Source organism: Peromyscus eremicus, chromosome 3 (genome assembly GCF_949786415.1).
Source record: "Peromyscus eremicus chromosome 3, PerEre_H2_v1, whole genome shotgun sequence".
In the NCBI taxonomy this organism is placed as follows: domain Eukaryota; kingdom Metazoa; phylum Chordata; class Mammalia; order Rodentia; family Cricetidae; genus Peromyscus; species Peromyscus eremicus.
The window spans coordinates 72,864,445-72,886,271 of NC_081418.1; the positions used below are offsets into that span (position 1 = coordinate 72,864,445).

The following is a 21,827-nucleotide window of genomic DNA, read 5'->3' on the forward strand; positions in this document are numbered from 1 at the left end:
ACTCTGAATATTTACATGGCCAAAGTTTCAGTAAGAGACAGAATCAGATTAGAACCACGACAAGTTAAATACCAGAACTCATGTCTGCAGGAGCAGTGAGCACTTACTCTGAAGGTAACCGGACACGCTACGGCAGCACCAGCAAAAGAAAATTCTTCCTGTCTGAGAAGCACTAATATAGCACAAGGTGCATCGGAGGGCGGCTCCCAGAGCCTTGACTAAGCCTTATGCAAACAGTCTTGTGACGCAAGCGGAACCCTGCCTCACTCTGCTATGGGTGACAGGCTTGCTGGCTCGCAGCTCCATACCATCAGTTTACAGAACATAACTAGCTGGGCAAACACGATGGCTAAGAGCTGCTAGCTCTCTGACCTAAGAAGGAACGGTTACCGTGGAACTCTTCAGCCTCTCCCTTCCGGTTTCTGACTGCACTGCACTGGGATGTGTGCACTCATCTGGTGGATGCTCTACTTCAAGACAAAGTGGAAAGATGGAGTCTGGCTGCTGGAGCCAGGGGAGGGGGATAAGAGGCCAGGGGAGGGGGATAAGAGGCCAGGGAAGGGGGATAAGAGGCCGTTGCTCAGTTTGGCAGAGTTCCAGCTTTTAAGTGAAAACAGTTCTGAGGGCGGTGTGCTGTGGTGATGGGGCACAGCAACGGACATGTACTCGGTGTCACCAAACTGTACCCTTAAGTTTGACTAAAATGGTACCTTTTACATTATACATATTTTACTTCAGTGGGATTTAAGGTGGCTTTTATATTTTCTTTATATCTTCCAGAAATTTTTGGTCAATTTTAATAAAACCAGGCCGAAACTATGAAACTGTTATAAAACTGGAAAATACAGGTATAACAGCATGTACTTGTAGTCTCAGCTACTAAGGATCTGAGGCAGGAAAATCACCGAGTCTATGTGGGTCAGCCTGGGTAACACAGTATGAGAGTTTCTGTCGTTGTTATTAAAAAGGGAGCTAAAGAGATAAAATGTTTTTACTTTAAAACCAAAACCAGTCTAGTTTTTTAAGTGAGCAGCAGGATGGCAACATGCTAATGCTGTGCCAGGGCCTGCTAGATAAGGTAGAACATGGGCTGTGGGAAGCTTTATCATCAGGAACATGGTTAAGCTGTATACATGTAAATAATTTTTTTCTATCAGCTCGCTCTACTGTACTCAGAGACATTGAATGCCAGGCTGTATTTTAGTAATTAAACTTCAGGAAATAGCAAGTTCTTTTTTTTTAGAGAAAGGATCTCAATAAGTTGTTGCTCAGGCTGGGCTCAAGCTCCTGGGACCAGGTGATCTTCACGCCTCCTCTGCCTCCAGAGTGGCGGGAACTGTCCACTACAAGTCCACAGTACCACAAGAGCCCTTGGACTGCCTTGTGGGAGAGGGAAGGGGGGAAAGGTGGGGAATTACAGGGTCCCACTACATACCACTGGCTGCCCTGATAATTGCTATGTAGAAACTTGCTATGTTTGGCCTTGGACTCAGAGACATCCCACCTGGCTGCTGTGTGCATATTCACATGTGGTGGTGGTGGTGGGGCTTGTGTAGCCCAGAGGTCATCTTCAGATGTCCTCAATTGCTCTCCTCCTTACTATTGAGACAGACTCTCTCACTTAAACCCAGAGCCTGACTATTCAGCGAGGTGAGCTAGCCAGCTTGACCTGGGCATCCCTGTTATCTGCCTCCTTGGTACTGGGATTATAGGTAGGTCACCAAACCTGCTTGGCATTTCCATGGGTGCTAGGAATCCTAATTTCAACCTTATGTGGCAAGGGCTTCACCCAATGAGCCATTTCTCCAGCCCCAGGCACTGCTATCTCACTGTAATAAGATTTAATAAGGTTCATTAACAAAACATTTCTCCAAGAGGAAGATCTATTATATCTAATTAGTGATGGGAATTCAAGGACAGCAAACAAAAAAAACCCGCTAACTACTCTACCCTAATGATTACCTCCTTTAACAGAGGACTTGGGGAGTTATACCTCCACACCTTCTCAGACAAACATTTAGAAATATTCCTGAAAGCTGTAGATAGAAACATTCCTTCCACATACCACTTGGTGTCTAGTAACTGATCTCAAAAAAATATGGTTGTGCACAAAGATACAGTTGAAAAAATAGAGACTAACACCTAGTTGATTCTTAACACAGGAGAGAGGCGGGCACAGTGACACACGCCTGTAATCCAGCACTTGGGAGGGAGAGGCAAGAGGATTAGTAATTCAAGGTCATCTTCCTCTGAAGAGCTGGAGGCCAGTCTAGGCTCCATGAGATACAGTCTCAAAAACAAAACAAAACACGGAACAGTAACAAAACATGAAAGTCCAAAACACAGGACAGGTAAGGGATAGGGCTGTGGCTGGGAAGCAGAGTCTGTTTAGCATGTACAGAGCCCTGGGCTCTAGTCCCAGTACCACAAACACATCAAAACAGCACCAGCAGTGAACACACGCTGACACACACATGAAACACAGATGTATAAAGCTCTTAGAAATGATCATCCTGGATGTGGTGCTTCAAGCCTATAATCCCAGTACTTGGGAGGAAGGAGCAGGAGGGTCACTGTCCTAGGCCATTCGGTGCTACACAGTAAGACCCTGTCTTAGAAACAATAAGACAAAATACTATAAGTAGCTATAATTTACCAGCTTCTGCGTGAGTGTAGCTGAGTACACAGGGTGATCACACAGAATACTTGAGGCCCTGGTCTGATTCCAAGAAGTGAAAAAAATAAGTAACTAAATGACATGAATAAATAAATAATTTTACTAAATTCTAAGTGTGTGGACATCCTTCATTCAATATCCCTACCACCCTGCATATCATATGCCACTATCCTTCATTTCCTAAGTGAGTTAAGGCATGCAGCTGCTAAGGAGCAGCAACAGATTCAGTATGGGAAGCACAGGAAGTCAAAAATAGGACCCACGATAGCATCCACGGCAACACTAACAGCCCACTTTTATAGCCCGAGTTTTAGAAAAGAAATGATTTCCTTGAGAAATAAATGGTGTGTTTAAAAGTGAGAGTCAGCAGCAAATAGCATCAATCTTGTCCATAATCAGAAAAGTTGAAAAGCATCCCAACAAATAACAAAGCAAGACCTGTATTGGGAGCCAGGTGCCCACAACACACCCAGGAGCAGCAGAATTGTCACAAGCTCCAGCCACAAAGGCTACATAGCAAAATCTTGTCTAAAACATAGGAATAAAAACCCCTCCATGGGACTGGGGAGATGGCTCAGAGGTTAAGAGCACTGGCTGCTCTTACAGAGGTCCTGAGTTCAATTCCCGGCACCCACATGGTGGCTTACAGCCATCTATAATGAGATCTGATGGCCTCTTCTGGCCTGCAGGCATCCATGCAAGCAGAACACCGTGCATAATAAATAAAACAAAACAAAACAAAACAAAACCCTCCTTGAGGGGCTTAGACCTAACAAAGACTGAGGAGTATCTGTTGAGGTCTTTTGCACTGCCAGTCCCGAAGCATGCAAATGACCTTGACAAGCACTCTAATCCAGTCAGGTTAGCCTGAGAGAACTCCATACACCTCCCCTTCTTCACAGTGATGCAATACGGAATCCAGAGAAACTAAGGTATTTGTTACCTTTATGTCATTTTAGCCTTTTTTGGTCTTTTTCTCGTTTGTTTTGTTTTTTGTGGGTTTTTTTTTGGGGGGGGTTGTTTTGTTTTTTGTTTAGAGATAAAGAGAAGGAGAGAGAGGGACAGAGGGAGAGAGAGCATGGATGTGAATGATAAGAATCAAGTTGAGTGGGTAGGAAGTACGGAGGGTCTGAGAGGAGTTGGTGGAGAGCAGTGATCGAAATGTATTCTATGGAAAATTTTAATTGAAAACAAACAAACAATTTTGGGGACTGGGGATGTAATTCATCAGCCTAGCACCCATGAAGCCCTGAGTTTGAACCTCAGAACCACAAAACAAGCAACACAAACCCGGTTTCGTCTACATAGCTTTTGCAGTGTTTTAAGGCTAGAAAGAAGCTGGAAGCCACAGAGGTGGCTCTTCAGCAGTGGAGTGGACTTTCATCTCTGCACCGTTACTGGCCTGGCCGAAACCACCCCTACCCCTCCTAATGGCAAGTACTACCTCAGGAATTCAGATGCCAAAGGGCAGAGGTTTCTACACAGGACAGGACTTAACTGTCTGCCAGGTTGTTTTTTTTGTTTTTTTCTCCCACTCTGAACCTGTAACAGGATGTTTATCTTACTAGCAAGTATGGTTATCTTTATCAACGGAGAAAGTGAAATCTATTTGTGAGTTTGAGTAACTACTCAGAGCCTTTTAGCCTGTCAAATTATTTAACTGAATCAAAACAAAAACCATTACTTCATAGTTTGCCACTAAAAAGTTTCTTAGGACTTGGTCAGCAAATACAAGGACCCAAGTTCAGTCCCTAGAACTTCCATTTCAAAAAGTTGGGTATGGTGACGCATACTTGTAATCTCAAGAGCTTAGTGACCAGCCAGCCTAGCCTACTTGGTAAACTGGTTGGTGGATTATGGTATGCACGCTGAGGAGAGTCTACAGACTCCATCTTAAGAGATTATAACCTTCCCCCAAATCTCAACAAAGTGGCTTCAGATTTCAATCTTCCTTTGATAAGCTCAAACATAGTCTTGAACATTTTACATCTTTTCTCTTAAAAAGCTTTCTATGCTTCCTGCTAAATGCATCATGTCCTGGTCTTTCAAGATTTTGCATCTCTCAAAATGTTGTCTCCATTTTAGTGCAGCTGAATTTCTGTGCCTGACACAGAACAAGATGAAAACGTTTTTTATATCTTGGACTTTCCACAACACAGTTCGTACTCTACTGAAAAAAAAACACTACTGCTACAGATTGCTATTTTGTACAGGGCATATTAAGTAAAAATGGTGAGGTAAGCTGTTCCTATTGGTGCATTATTGTGGGATATTTGTACGCTGTGAAGAAGTATTGCTGTGATTGGTGTAATAAAAAGCTGAATGGCCAATAGCTAGGCAGGAGAGATAGGCAGAACTTCCGGGCAGAGAGAGGATGGGAATAATAGAGGCGAAGAACAAGTCAGACACACAGAGTGGGAGAGAGGTAAAAGCCACGTGATAGAACATAGATTAATAAAAATATGGGTTAATTTAAGTTATAAGAGCCAGTGGGACAAGCCGAAGCTAAGGCCGAGCTTTCATAATTAATATATTAATATTTTATATTAATCATAAGTCTCCCTGTCGTTATTTTCGGGCTGGCGGTCCCCAAGAGAAAGCATACTTCAGTGCATCCTATCTGACACACCTGAATGGAGAACACAAAGACAATTCACCACACAGCAAGATTTTCACATCTCACAACGGCAACAACACAGAACAAGCACGGCTAACTGGTTCTGGGTGCCGCTCAGTGGAAACACATGTGTTTCAATTAGTATGCAGGAGGCCCTGGGAAGATTCCTCACACACAAAAAAGACAATTTAAGCCTGCAATGGAGGCTGAGACAGAAGGATCACTGAATTTAGTACAGGTTAGCTTGGGCTACACAGTGAGATTGTCACAAGAAAAACAAAATAAAAATTAAAAAAGCACAAGAAGATGGAACACGACTAACTCCACTTACAGATTCTAAAGTCTTAGATGCTCTAGCTAGAAACTAAACTGAACGCTATAATAGCCAATACAAGCAAAATCAAATATCAATAAGTGATCAGAGATGAAGGGTAAGATCACAGGTGATTTTCTCCCATTATTTTCTGCGGTGACTATGTCACTAACATTACCTGGAAACAGTAATTACCTGAGTTTCGGGCAGCCGGACTCAGCTTAAGTTAAAGACAGTCATGCTAATAATTAGAGCTAAATGTTATGAGTTAGGCAGATAATGCAGTATGTACTTGGTCCTAAGTCCATGCTGTCAACCCAAAGAGACTGAGCTTCTCCTTCTAGGGCTTTCCAGTCCAGTGCACTGTAGTGTCCCTTTTCTTTCTGTCTTCTATTCACTCCCTTCCTTTGTTCTTTCATTTTTTTCTTTTCTTTTTTCTTTTTACAGACAAGGTTTTGATATGCAGGCCCAGGCCCTGAATTTACCACCCACCTTTTTTAGCCTCCCAAGTGCAGGGATTATGGTGTGCCCTATACCATACCTGACTCGTCTTTTTTTTTTTTCCTTTCCCCTAATGCTAACTAATGTCAGGAAGTTTAAGTTTTACATTTCAGCATGCTACAAGGCTTAGAAGTTCTTAACTGGTTCCTCTCTGGTTCTGTAAGAATCCGTCTAGTGACTCATTTGTTCTTTTAGAATTTAACAGTTGACAAGACCTTGGAGGATGTACTAACTGATTGCTGCTCCCGAGGAAGCTGCATGTAAGAACACGGTGATTTGAAGGCTGGAGCAATGGCTCAGTGGTTGAGAGCACTGGCTGCCGTTGCACAGGACCTGGCTTCTGTTTCCAGCACCCACACAGCAGTTCATAACCATCTGGAACTCCAGTTCCAAGGGATCTGATACCCTCTTCTGACCTCCCTGGGAACCAGGCACACACATGCAGGCAAAACGCTCATATGCATAAATAATACTCATACACATTAATAAATCTTAAAAAATATGGTGTTTGTATTATTATTATGACATTTATTGTTTTCTCAAATGCATTGACTCAAGAGATCCTGTATCTTAGACTCCCCAGTAGCTTGAACTACAGGTGGGCAATACCACAACTGGCTTTGACTACGGGGTTCTTAACGCTGTCTCCAATGGAACTTCCCAAACAGAAGGGCACATGGGGCCATACACGGGAGGCACTGTGATAGGACAAGGCAGAGGAGACAGTGGAGAACAGAGGACTTTTCAGGTCACACTATCTGCTTCCACCTACGTACAAGAAGGAACTTACCAAACCGATTAAGCAACCCCTCATCAACTGCAAGACAATTTTGTATCTTTCTTATTCTAGTAGATTAAAAAAAAAAATAATAAGAGGGAGAGAAGGTAAAGAGCATGTAAAACAAAATGAGGAAAAGACAATTGAGTCTGCCATAATTGTTGTCACACTTGTTAAAAATGGATAGCTTACTCGTTAAAGTAACTCTGATGGCTTACATAAGAGCACTAGCCTGCCAGGCATGGTGGCTCACCCCTTCAGCCCCAGCACTCAGGAGGCAGAAGCAGGCAGATCTCCGTGAGGACAAGGCTACATATTGAAATCCTGTCTTTGAAACAGAGCACATGCCCTTCAGACAATGAATATATACTAAGGAAACAGTTAACGCACCTAACACCAGGGCCAGAGAGGTAGCTCAGCAGACAGCTTTTGCCTCGCTAGCAAGCCTCGGCTTCTGGCTCAAACTCCAGCAACACACATAAAAAGTGCATCAACACTGCGTCTACTGCAGGAGAAGCCTGCCACCTGCTGACAAAAACCTGCACCGTGTACATCTTCCTGCCTGCTGGGATGTTTCGGGTTGTCTGTTGTTTTTAATGACTTTTGCTTGTTTAATTAACAATTAACTTATTTATTTAGAGACAGAGAGTCTCACTATGTAACCCTGAATGGCCTGGAAGTCAACAGAGTTCCATTTGTTTCTGCCTCCCGAGTGCCACCTGCCCAGTCATGACTGACACTTTAATGGGAGCAAAACAATCTCTCAGGTATGGTTTTCATTTAAATAACAATGAAAATGCCAATGCTGTGGCACATGTCTATCAGCCCGAGGCACAATATGCAGTTAGATTAGAAGACACAAGACAAGAGAAAGGGCTGCCTCATTCTCTTGGTTCTGGCTTGAACATTTTGCTGGCTGACACCCATTATTTTCAACATAATGGACCATGCCACCTGCTAAAGGACTGTAGTCCTCCCTCTGAGAGGCACCACAGACCCTCTGAGAGGCACCACAGACCGTCGTTAAATGGTTAATGAACCACAGTCCAACTCCCTGTCACCCATGCACAGGTAAGGTCCCTTTCATTAACTACAGTTAACTCCTGATAGGGAAATGTCTTTTTGTATCCTGTGAAAATATGTTGCTCTGATTGGTTGATAAATAAAGCTGTTTGGTCAACAGTGAGGCAGAATAGGGTTAGGCGGGACATTCTAACTAAAGAGGAGGAAGTTGAAAGGCAGAACAGAGAGGATGATGCCAGCCTCCGCCATGAGAAGCAAGATGTAAAGATACCGGTAAGCCACGAGCCACATAACAAAGTATAGATTTATAGAAATGGGTTAATTTAAGATGTAAGATCTAGCTAGCGAGAAGCCTGAGCCAACAGGCCATACAGTTCGTAATTAATATAAGCCTCTGTGTGTTCACTTGGGTCTGAGCAGCTGCTGGAGGCGAGGACGCAGGAGCCAGGTGGGCACAGGAAAACTTTCAGCTACAAACTCTGGTCACCCATGCACAGGTAAGGGTCCCTTTCATCAATTACAGTTAACTCTCATCACCCATGCACAGGGAAGAGTCTTCCTGCTGTTTTGGTTTTATGGCTCTGGTTCTGCTTCCTCCTCCTCTTCCTTGTTTTACATTAGGACAGGAGTTCATGCAGTAGCTGAGGCTAGCCTGGAGTAGCCCACAGTAGTCTAGAATTTGTAGAAATCATCCTGCTTCAGCCTCCCAAGTACTAGGATTATAAGCATGAGCCACCAACTAGCCTTGATAAATGTCCCTTATCCATCTGAAAGCTTGCACAACGTACCTAGTAAGTCTCCTCTTCAAAGACAGAATTCTTTGGATAAGGAAAATGACTAGAAACAAAGAAAGAAAAAGAACTAGAACAACACAAACACAAACACACACACACACACACACACACACACACACACACACTCTAAATTTAGTTGCAGACTAACTAGCTCTAACGGCCCCAGATCAGTCCCAGTACCTCAGAGTCTACCAGGATTGCAAGTTTGAGGCCAGCCCTGTCTACAGTTTTCTACACCACTTGAGGGTACATAGCAAGAACCTGTCTTTTAAAATAAGTTTCCCCACCCCCAAATCACAATGTACAGATACTGCTGAGGTACCTGTGGCCCGAGCAGAGCCCTCCAGGCTCTGAGGGGGTTCCTCAAAGCTGCACAGCTGGCAACAAAACCAGTCCTCAGGAGGCTAAGGCAGGGCGATTATGGATTTGAGGTCCTATGTGGCTATACAGCAAGACCTTGTTTCAAAATAATACAATCAATCAACAAATAAGGATTAAAATTAGATAATTATGGGGACAAATTCCCAATGGGAGAGTATTTGTTTAGCATATGCCAGGCCCTGATTTCCATTTTGGTCCCAGCAGAATCAAAATTTAAAAATACATGTTCTTTTATATATCCCATTTATCTCTAAATGATTTCAATGCTTAAATTAACTTTAAAGCAAGAAAAGGTAAATAAAGGATTTTACACAAAACCATATAGGAAAGATTTCAACTACTATGAAAATTAAGGCTAAGCCAAAAACCTTTGTGAAAATTTCCTGCAGTTCTACAAGTTGAAGCTCTGTTCATTCTCTCTCTCTCTCTCTCTCTCTCTCTCTCTCTCTCTCTCTCCCTCCCTCCCTCCCTCCCTCCCTCTGCCCCTCGTTATCTGAGACACAGTTCCATATAGCTGGTGATGGTGCTGAACCTCGGATCCTACTGCCTGGAACTCTGAGTGCTGATGGGGTGACAACTGTGTGCCACAGCACCTGGTTTATGGAATGACGAGGACTGAACCCAGGGCTCCCTGCATGCCAGGCAAAAGCTCTCCAACTGAGCTACAATGCCAGATCCCAAGTTTATTTTAAATTCTGCTCCCTAGTTCTAGATTTTAGTAATGCCAATTTATTGTGTGTTCAGAGAAAAACATCAGTTTAATCATACAAAATTCATTCTGGATTTTATTAGCTATCTATTTTTTAAAACCACACAAAGCCCCTTCAGCAAATTAACCACCACACTTACCATCTGAGAAATGCAAAATTAAAACTACACGCCAGGTGGTGGTGACACGCCCCTTTAATCCCAGCACTGGGGAGGCAGAGCCGTGCGGATCTCTGTGAGTTCCCGAGGCCAGCCTGGTCTACAGAGTGAGTTCCAGGACAGGCTCCAAAGCTACACAGAGAAACTCTGCCTCGAGAAAGCAACTACATTGAGATTCCATCTTACCCCAGTCAGAACGGCAGTCATGATAAAACAACAAATGCTAGAGAAGATGTGTCCCTCTGCTGGAAATGCAACCTAGCCCAGCCCTTTAGAAGCAAGTATTAAGAGTTAAAAAAAAGGGGGCTGGAGAGATGGCTCAGTAGTTAAGAGCACTGGCTGCTCTTCCAGAGGTCCTGAGTTCAATTCCCAGCAACCACATGGTGGCTCACAACCATCTGTAATGAGATCTGGTGCCCTCTTCTGGCCTGCAGGTGTACATGCAGGCAGAACATGGTATGCATAATAAATAAATAAATCTTTAAAAAAAAAAAAGAGTTAAAAAAAAACAAAAACAAAACTACAACCCAATTACAGCCTAGTCCCTTTTGGACACTGCAAATACTTCCAATGAAGAATACAGGTGATTAAAAAGAGAAAATCCAACTAATGCCTGAACTCCAGATGTATAAGTCCCAATACAAAAACATAAGCAGCATGAGAAATCAAGGTAGCATTAGTCTTAAAAATTACTAATCACATAGTAACCTCTTCCACCAAGAATAAATGAGACAAAACCCTGGAGAAGGAATTCAAAATAAACATTTATCACTCCATTCCATTGAAGAGACTAGGAACAGAAGAAACATCTCAACATAGCAGAGGCTAAATACAACATGGCTATAGTCAACTTATACAAAAGGGAGGGAAAGTCAAAGCACTTCCACTAAAATCAGGACTAAGGCAAGGGTGCACTTTCTCCACTCACTAAATATAGCACTTTAATCCTTAGCTTGAACAAAAGAAGGAAATAAATGGGAAAGGAAGAAAGGAAGAAGTCAAAGTATCTTTATTTGCAGATATATGATTCTATGAATAAAGATCACAATGGCCCCATCAGAAAACTCTTAACACTGATAAACACTTTCAGTAAAATAGAGGTATACAAAATTAAGACACACACACACACACAAAAAATCAATAGGCTTTCTATCTATATACCAATAACAAACATTCTAAGAAAGAAATCAGGGAAACTATCCCATTCACAGTTGTATCAAAAAGTAAAATACTGGTGGCTGAAGAGATGGTCCAGCAGTTAAGAACAATGGCTGCTCCTCCAGAGGACCTAAGTTCAGTTCCCAGCACCTACATCAGGCAGTTCATAACTGCCTGCAACTCCAGTTCCAGGGGATCTAATGCCTTCTTCTGGCCTCTGAAAGCATCTGCACTTATGTGTCACACACACACACACACACACACACACACACACACACACAATCAATAAATACAAATAAAATATTTTTAAGTAAATATAATAAATCTAGAAAATGAACTGAAAGTCCTGTACAACTTTAAAACACATTGTTTAAGCAGAGGGCTGTCTAGACCTGAGAGTGCATATCTGTGGGGACCCTAGAGAGACAAGGCAGGAGGATGAGTTGATCCCAACTTAAGACTACAATCATGAGATTCCTTTCAAAAAACAACACCCAAACAGAAACTTCAGATTGCTAGTCCTGATCTGCAGACTCCTGGTTCAGTCTGTGTATATGAGACAGGGCTGCATAAATTACATTCCTTAAATCACTAGCAAGTGGGAGAACTGCACTTCAAAAATAACGTTCCATATTTTCTGGTTGCCATGATTTCTGTAAGCAGCTTTTGTGAGCCTTAGCCAGGTGGTAAACACTGCTCTACTGAGGAAAAACATGCCTACCTTTCAACCCTCAATCAATGGTTATGCTGTTAGTACAAATACAGAAAGTAAAAGGAGGAGAGTTTTTGGACAAACTAAAAATGTTAGGAACTTGCTCGAAACTGGTCTCATCTGTCACACAGATGAATACACAATTAAAAAAAAAAACAAGAAAAAACAGTAATTGTTTCAGGAAGTAACTCTAAGCTCACTAGATAGGATATCAATCTCATTAGGGTTGAAACTGTGGTTAACTGTGGCATGAAGATAATGCAAAGGAAGCATGACCCATGTGATTTAGAAGAACAAAGTCATATAGCCTGCTACAAACATTTCTGGAACATTTGCTAATTTGGGGATTCAGGATAATCTCAGAGGCTGGGGATGTGGCTCAGTGGTAGAGCACTTGCCTAGTATGCTCAGACAATTCCACAGAAAGAGAGTTAGCTATAAAGATAAGGTCAATGTCATGAGTTTAGCGTACTTACATCTCTTGTCTTAAAACACATTTTCTCCAAACCTGACTGACTGATTGTTGTTCCTCAAATTCTGCCATCAGGGTCATCTCTTACTTCCTTGAAGACAGGATTTCTCACAAATTAGATTTGTTTATTCTTTTTAAAGTCTGTGACCTTTGGGTTTAATCTTATCAGCACTTCCCTCTTCCTTGAACAATGTACCTCATAAACCACCTTCAGTTTCAAAAGGAAACAAGTTCATAGTTCTTACTTAATTTTCAAACTTTGCTTCATCTTCTAACTTGGTTCTAAGTTATATTCTCTGAAAAATGTAATTACAAATACACACACACACACACACACACACTACTGTTAAAACACTTAAACCTCTCTCAGTCTCTCCTCTCCTCCCTCCACTCTAACTTAAGTCTAAAGCATGGACTATCTTTTTCTTAACAAATACAGCTCTTAGTTCTGGCTGAATCATGCTGAAGTTGTTTTCCTTGGTGTAAGATCCCGCCTTCACATGAATCTCAGCTGAGTCGCTCTACCTAATCTGAAATGAATCATCACATTAAAAACACTCACAATGTAAAATCCTGGTATTGAGGAGTAAACTGTCTTAGTTACTTTTTCTATTGGTGTGACAAAACAACATGACCAAGGCAACTTACAGAAGGAAAGCGTTTAATTTAGAGCTCATGGTTCTGGAGGGTTAGAGTCCATGACTATCACTAGGAACACAAGACAAGAGCAGGCAGGCAGACATGGCTTGCTGGAGCAGTAGTTGAGAGCTTACATCTGATCCATAGGCACAAGAAAGAGCTAACAGGGAGTGGCATGGGTTTTTGAAACCTCAAAGCCCATCCCTAGTGACATACCTCCTCCAACAAGGCCACTCATCCTAATCCTTCCCAAATAGTTCCACCAACTGGGGACCAAGCATTCAAACATATGAGCCTATGGAGCAATGCTCATTCAAACCACCACATAAGTTGGCATGGATTTGTTTGTGGGGTACCCCTTCTTCCATTCAGTCCCCCTACTGGGCCTTTACCCTACTGTAGTGTTAACCACCTATCTAGTGGTCCCTCAGGCTTCCCTGGAGTCCTGGTGGTCACTCGTGGCTCTTATTCTACTGACAGAGTTTTCTGGTAGCCCATCTGGGCTCTTGCCTTACTACTGGGTTCTTGCCCTTCCTTTCTTAGTTCTTGCCTCATAAGTAGCTTAGAAAACTAAGGACCTGAAAGCAAAGGAGATCATGGTGACATCTTTTGGTATATCCAGTTACAAATGACCTCCTTAATCTTCATCAAATGTCAATCTACCTGGAAGGCACAATCTATTTAAAAGTGCTAATCTCTAAATCCTCTGTTACTAGGACAACACGTGTTCCTTCTCACTACACCTACTTCTGCTAAACTATCAGCTCTCAGTTCATTTTCCAGGATAAAACTAAATCACAGCCTGTAAGGATACCACAAGGGACTAGAAGTTAGACATATCTCTGAAAATGCCATGTTGTCAGAAATGCCTGTCAGAAAATGCCATGCTTTATACAGCTTAAACTTTCATTACAGAAAAACAAAGGTAACTTCCTAAACTCGGAGGAACGATGAGGTGAGTGAGGGTTTTGTTCAAGGTTGGTCAACACTAGGGCTAGGGGTGCAGCTCAGAAACAGAATGCTTTCCTCGAATATTGAATCCCCAGTGCTGAGAACAGCAACAATAACACACACACACACACACACACACACACACACACACACACACACACACCCATTTTTAAAATACAAAAAAAGCATAAAACAAAACACTAAAAAACTAATCTAGAAAAACACATTGTCTTTATCATTCAATTTAAAAAAAAAAAAAGATATATTGAGGGAAGGTTAAAAGGGTACAGAGAGAGTAGGTGGGGCTTCCTAAGAGGCTACTTCCTTTCTCAAGGGAAACACTGTGAGGGAAGACTGACTGCTCAAGGACAAACATTTGGGCAAGATGATAAGAAAATGGGAGCACCCAGGGGCCTCTCCCTGCCTCACTGCTGGCGGGCTCCCAACCTGAAGGGAGCTGTACTCTGCCTGAAAAAAGCCTTTTTTCCTTGGCTCTCTGGCATGCACATCAGTCTTCGCCTGCATTTTAGTTGGTTGTCTTTCCCAACAATAAAACACTGGCTAGCAGGTTCCATCCAAGGACCATGACAATGACAAGTCTGACCTAGAACCGTCCATGGGGGACTGCAGAGGAGGCCAGAACACAAGCACAGGCACATCTTGAGCCAAGTGTATGGACAGTGGTGCAGGTGAAGTTGAAGGCATGGCTATTCATATTCTCCCTGAAGGAGGGTTGGATATACCTACATTGGGCCTTCTCTGCCTTGCTTTTGGTTCAGACATAGAACTTCAGTCTGTTTGGATTTCCATCCTAAAGCCACAAAGGGCCCACTGAGCCTGTAACAGTACCCTTCTTCACTGAAGTGGAAAACAATCCCCAGCTTAGAGAGAACTTCCCAAGTTACAGTTTGCTCAGGTGTAGTGAAGGCAGGCAACCTGGGCAAGGCCACACCACTGAGAAGTTGAAAAGCAAGGGTCTGAGTCCTGAGCTGTTTGACCCAGTGTTCTCATTCTTACTGGGCACTACAAGGGTATCCAGTGGTAATGCCAAAGCAAGGGAAAAGATACTGTATACCTACTTAGAAAGCCACTTTGCGGCCGGGTGGTGGTGGTGGTGTACAACTTTAATCCCAGCACTTGGGAGACAGAGGTAGGCGGGTCTCTGTGAGTTCGAGGCCAGCCTGGGCTACAGAGTGAGTTCCAGGAAAGGCTCCAAAGCTACACAGAGAAACCCTGTCTCAAAAAACAAAACAAAAACAAACCACCAACAACAACAAAAAACCCACCCCACTTTGCTCCTAATATTTCTTTCTTTTTTTTTTAAGTCTTAAAAACTATAAAGACAAATATAATTTGACAACTCTGAGCAAATAGTAGAGCTAAAGCAGGAGCCAAGTAAACGTGTATGTGGTAGCAGGACGCTTTCGGCCAACCACTCAGTCGTCTCTGCTGCCGGAGCAGTCTCTCTGTGGGCTGACTCTGAGTGGCACTTGTCCAAGAAACGGCCATCCAGAACTAGAGACACAGGCCCCTGCTTCAGGAAGGTGTCCGAATTTAAAAGAAAGATTTACTCTTGGGGACTGACGAGATTGCTAGTGTTTTAAAAGTGGGTGTCATGAAGCCTGGCTGCCTGAGTTCCACCCCCAGGTCCCATGTAAAGCTGGGAAAGAACTGATTCCGCAGACATGTCCTCTGACCTCCACGATGGGCTGGGCATGTGTGCGCAGACATACATACAATAACAAATAAATAAATAAAAGATTTACTCTTGTTAAGCACAGTCTGTTAGATAATGCTTTAACCAACATATCAAGCAGAAAGATGCTGAATCTCAAGTACACATATTGTCACTACTGAATTTCTGCAGTTCCATGGCCCCAGGACAACACAACTCCATCACCAGCAAGCAGACTTTTTGTTTTGAGTCTTCTTGGTTTCTTGATCTTATTAGAGAGTGTTTAGGATATGGCAATGACGAGCATTCTCAGTTTAAAAAGTGGCTTTCTGTCCCATAATTGGAAGGCTGAGGCAGGGCTATTCTGTGTTCCATGCATGTCTGGGCCTCATAGCAAGACGCTGCCTTAAAAGATAACACAAGGGCTGACAAGATGGCTCTGGAGTAAAGGCACTTGCAGCACACACCGAGTGACCAGAGTCCAGGCCAAGGTGAAGGACGTCACAGACCCTCAAGCTGCCCTCTGAGCTCCATAAGCATGTGTGTGCCCCTCCCATATCATGCACACACATACAATAATAATTGTAAAAATTAAAAAAGCACAACCCCAACGTCTATGGGCTTGTTGAAATCCAAGCATCATAAGTACGAATTTTTAGATGCAGATTCTACTGATGAGAAGCATCAAACCTTGTTTTGGAGATTTTTGTTGCTGTTGTTCCATTTGTTTTCTTTTCTTTTTTTTTTTTTCTTTTTTTGGTATTTTTGGCTAACATTTCACTTGGTTGTAATGCAAAATCATTTCTTTTAAAAAAATTGGATTTATTTATTTTATATGTATGAGTGTTTTGCTTGAACATACACATGTGCACATCCATGTGTATGTCTGTTGCCTGAAGAGGTCAGAAGGCATTGGATACTCTGCAACTGAAGTCAGAGATGGTGTTGAGCCATCCTGTGGCTGCTGGGAACCAAACCCAGGTCCTCTGTAAAAGCCACAAGTGTTCTTAACCACTGAACTCTCTCTCTAGTCCCAGAGTCAACATTTCTTATCATCAAAATCTACTGTCACAGGCTTAATGGTATACACATCTGTAATCCCTGCTGATCTGGAGACAAGGAAAGAGAATTGCAGATTCAAGGTCAGCCAGGGCAATTTATTGAAACTCAGTCTCCAAATAAAAATGTAAATGGGCTTTTGTAAAGGGCTTGCTTAGCATGCAACAGGTTCAATCCCCAGAACAAAAAATTAAAAAATCTAATTGTAAATGCTCACTTGTAATGCTAACATATATTTACATTTCTACATACTTAGTTGAAAAAAATTTTTTTTTCTTTTCTTCACAGAGATACAGGACACGGTGGCACCTGACTGTTGTCAAGTTGTTTGTGTGTCAAGCAGCAGGAAATAATTCACCTTGTCTCAATGACCCAATGCTGCTGCTGCTGCTGCAGGAGACAACCCTGATAATAGAGAAATTAACAACGACGATGACCATGTTGTCCTGATAGCGTAGAGAATCTGGAAATCTGGCATGATAGAGCAATCCTGTAATCCCAGCATTCTGGAGCCTGAGGCTGGAGGACTCTCAAGTTCCTGGTCAACCTAAGCTACACAAGGAGAAAGACCCTGTTTCAACACACCAGCAAATCTAAGGACCACTGAAACTGGTAAAATTTCAAATGCCTCAAAATTCTGTCATTAGAAAATTTTAATTACGTCTATTATTTTATTTTGTTTGGGGGAAGGGGGTGCAGGGCTGAGCATGTGGCCATCACAGGATAACCTGTAAGCTGGTGCTATCCCCACGCCATCCCACGTGTTCTGAGCATCAAATCTAGGTTATCAGGCCTGGCACCAAGTGCCTCTACTCACTGAGCTATCTTGCTGACATTTCCTTTAATTTTTAAAAACCAAGTAAACCACCACCACCAAAAAACCCCAAACCCTTTTAGATCACTAGAATTACATTACTAAAAGAGGCTCTGGGTAGGGTGTGGCATATGGGCTGTAGTCTGTAAAACCTGCCCTAAAGGCCAGGTAATAACACACATCTACAGTCCTAGCTAAGGAAGGTAGGGTTGGAGGTCAGCTCAGTGCTGGGGTCTGAGACAGGACAGGCAATACAGCAAGACTGTCTCAAAACAAAACCACCCGAACACCTAGCCTAGCCTTGGTCACTTTTGCCACACCATTTACTGGGCAGCCACCATGTCATTTTCAGCTGGAAAACATTTATGGACTTGCTGGGAGTGTGACAAAGACAGAAGACCCAACTGACAAGAGTTCTCAGGGGTCAAGCAGGGACAATATTAGCAACAAATAAAGCAGTACTGAATTTTAACTCCAAATAGAAGACAAATACCTATGAGCCTGTATGATGCATAAATCAATGAGGACAGAGGACTTTCCAGTACAGAATAATCCCAGGTAGTTAATGCAGATACTTTACCCCAAGGACCTGAACTGTAACTCTGTTGGGAAACCCAAACTTACTTCTCCACGAGGAGGAGATGGAAAACAACTGACTGTGGAGAATGCTGACAGATGTACCTCACCCGGAGATAGCTACAAGCTAGCAGTTAGGCCAGCAGGCGGCCTGAACCCTTGCTATGTGCTGAAAGTCACACTTCGCTAGTCACCCTCTGGGAAACTCACAGCCCTAAGTTAATCATGAGAAAACCTCCTGATGAAATCCAGCCAAGGACACTCTACAGACTACCTAACGATAACCACTGGAGACTGTGAGGGCCAAAAACAAGTCAAGTCGGAGAAAGTGCCCCAGTCAGGAAGAGATAAGGAGGCTGGGGGTGTAGGTGAGGGGTAGAGCGCATGTCCAGAGGCCCTGGGTTTAACTCTGGACCAGAGTGGGTTAAGATAAGCAGCCACGATGACTAAGTGAGCTGTGGTACCCAAGAGAGACTCCCGGAACAGAGAAGGACAAGAGTAAAAGTGAGGGAAATCCGAGAAAACAAAACAAAAACCAACCACGGCCATTTAATGTGTCAATACTTGTTCATGAACTGTATCAAATGAGTCATACAAGGCGTTAACGAAGGAAACTAGCATGTGATATAGGCGGACACTTGTTCATAGGACTGTAAATCTACATTGTGTTAAAATAAAATGCACAGAGAAAGTGTTTGATGATGACAAGTTAATTAGTAATCTTAAGAGATTGTAGGTGTGAAAAAGAGAAATCTGGAGCTGGTCATGGTGGTGCACACCTGTAAACCCAACTGAGGCAGGAATGCAAATTCAAGGGTGGGGCACTAATGAAGTAGGTATGCTTGCCTAGCAGGTGTAAAGCCCTGGGGTCTACACCCAGTAGAGAGGGTGTGCGTATGCTGAAAACTCCATGTGTAAGTAGAGGGAGATGTTAATATAGACTCGGGGAGCACACACAGGGATAATTAAATTGCAAAGTCCTAGCCAACTCTGCTAAACGGGTTGTCCTATCTCTCTGAATACTTCTAATGTGCCTGCTAATTGGTTTTCTCTGGATATCTAGGTTGCTATGGTATTGGACATTTCCACTATGGCATGCATAGCTCACCAGCAATTCCCTAATGTCTTTCAATTAAAAATGCCCTGCTTGGCAGGGTGGCTCATGCACTCAGGAGGCTGAGGCAAAAGGATCGCCATGGGTACAGAAGATCACAACTGGTGTCATTTTTTTTCTCCCTAGCCTACCTTGGTTAGGTAGTTATATATTATTTGTGACCAGAATATGGCTATCCCAAGGTTTCTACAAATTCTATAAAGGAAGAGCATAGAGGTAGGCACAGCAGACCCCTAAGCCGTGACTATTATAAAGAGAAAGACCCAGAGCTGGAATCCATATTTCAGGTCATTCTAATATTTCTACTATCTAAAGGAACAAGCAACTAAAATTACAAAAGTAAAAAAAAAAAAAAAAACTAACTCTTTTCACGTTTTCTATTGAAAAGCTACCAGCAGGTCAGACACAAATTACAGCTAATTTAAAACAACGCACTATATGTACACACAAAGATGGACTGATGTGTACGGTACCAACAAGTGAAGTTGGCAGTCTTGATGGGCCTTCATTATGTTTCACAATGAAAGCAAACCCTTTCTTGAGATTTTGTGAAAAACCAGTCCATAGCTTAAGTACATACAGAAAGATACAGAAAAAGATACAGAAATCCACTTTCTTCTTTTTTCCCCCACTGATGGATTATAAATTTTGAATACAGAGCCATTTAAGTTCTTGACGCAGGCAGCAAAACTTCTGACACAAAATGTTTGCAACCAGAAGTATACAAAGAAAATAAGCTCCAATAACCCACAAATAACCTAAAATAGTGTTTAGAATAGTAATAAATCGTCAACTTTATGTTTTGGTTCCGAAATGACACTCATGCTCAACAAGTACCATCAAAACAAAAACCCCAAATGAAACACAATCAGCCTGAGGACAACAAGTCACTTTAAAATGTACCTCACATGGAATTCTTGAGACAAACAATTTTAACAAAGCTGTAAATAATTCTTCAAAGAACATTTTAAGGATTCACGCTGGAGCTTTGGGGGACACAAGAATACTTCTTAGAGCACTAGACAAGGAAGACCACTCAAATATTCGAGCTTGCCCAATATCCCACCGGTTGGCTGGCATTTCTAAAAACACTGAGGATGCTCTTTTCACAACATAACTCAAGGCAGCCGGGATGCAAACAAACAAACAAACAAAAAAAACCCGACTCCCGAACAGGAGTCTGAATCGGATTAGCTGCACCTCTTGGAGGCGGGTGCGAATCTGAGATTAGCTCTGGAGAAACAGGTTTTGCAGCAAGAGGTCGTTATCTCGGAGCATCGGTTCGTCCTATTCTTTCAGACACCGCCAAGCATCAGCACGCGTGCAGCCTGCCCTCGCTGGGCCGCGCTCGGCCCACGCCGCTCCGGCAACCCGCGGGCGAGCCCCTGCGCCGGCAGCACTCACCATCTCGATGATCTTGGTCTTGCGGCCCGTCTTTCTCTTCAAGGTGAATATGTACTGGGCCAGCACCACGCCCGCCACCACCGCGCACACGCTGGCGCTCGCCACCGCGCCCACCCGCGCCACGGCCGCGCGGTCCATGGACAAGCCCGCGTGCCGAGCGAAAGCCCCAAGACCCGCGGCCACGAGCCCAGGGGCGCGGCAGCACGCCGCACACCAGTCCGGAGCCCCGCCCCGCGCGGCGGAGACCGAGGAGGCCCCGCCCAGAAGAGGTGAGGGGCGGGGACAGCGGGGCGGGGACAACGTGGCCCGTGCCCGGAACCCCGCCCCTACCGCGGAGGCGGAACTTCCTCTGACTCTGACGCCAGAGCTACCCCGCAAAGACCCGGAAGGAAACCTCCGCAAGTCGCGCTAAAAACAAGTAGCGCGTATGTAATCCAGAATCCCAGCGTTCCGGACGCTAGGCTGTGCCTATAGTACATAGTAAGACCGTCCCAGAAGTACACGAGGCAACAACCAGAGCCCTGCCCTAGTGAAAGGGACTTCAACTGCCACTCAGAAACTGTCCGGACTCTGCCAACATTGGACTACAACGCCCAGCAGCCTCAGCGGCGCCGTGTCTGACTTGCGCAGTAGCATCTTGGGTTGGAAGGCTAGGGTTTGGGCTCCTGGGGAGCTCTGTGTGCTACAGGTCTTCCGTTCACAGCCTCGTCCTACTAACTAGTTTAGCATACTTTCCTCAACAGTGTGAGCAGCCAGACTTGCAGTTGTTCTCACTTCCCAGTGTTTTTCAAGGGATTTGATATCGTTTCCTCTGCTTCTCTCAGAATGGGTGTGACTGGGGGTGCAAGAGAGATTTTTAGGATAGCCACAATTCTGTGAGATTGACGCTGAGGCTTGACCAGGCTCTCCCGGCCTGATACATGCAGCCGAAGGAAGTCAAGAACTAATGACTGTGGAGGAGAAAGAATTCTTTTTTTTCTAGGTTTTGTTAGCTGGTCTAAAAGCAAATTGGTATAAGACATATTAACCAGGGTAAAACAATTAATGTATTGTGCAAATGGCAATTCCACAAAATTATGAGACTCAAGCTGGTCATGGTGCAGCATGCTTCTAATGTCTGCACCCAGGACCCTAAGGCAGATGATTGCTGCGGGTACAATGGCCAGCTAACTAGGGCCAGGGACCATGATTCTGGCTCAAACAAAACACCTCGAGGAATTAGCCAAGAGAATGAGGCTAACGTGTACCATCCTGAAAGAAATATATATTACATTTGACAATTCTAGAGTGAGGTGGAAACAT

General features: G+C 43.5%; 1 protein-coding gene across 1 annotated transcript in view; it reads right to left on the minus strand.

Moving 5' to 3' along the window:
• The window catches only part of Nt5c3a (5'-nucleotidase, cytosolic IIIA), a 39,692-nt gene extending 18,948 nt beyond the window's left edge, over positions 1-20,744 (minus strand). Inside the window, exon 1 of the mRNA XM_059257889.1 lies at positions 20,526-20,744. Coding sequence (XP_059113872.1) covers positions 20,526-20,663 — 138 coding nt within the window. The 5' untranslated portion in view covers positions 20,664-20,744. The remainder of the gene's footprint in view (positions 1-20,525) is intronic.
• Positions 20,745-21,827: the final 1,083 nt, after the last annotated feature.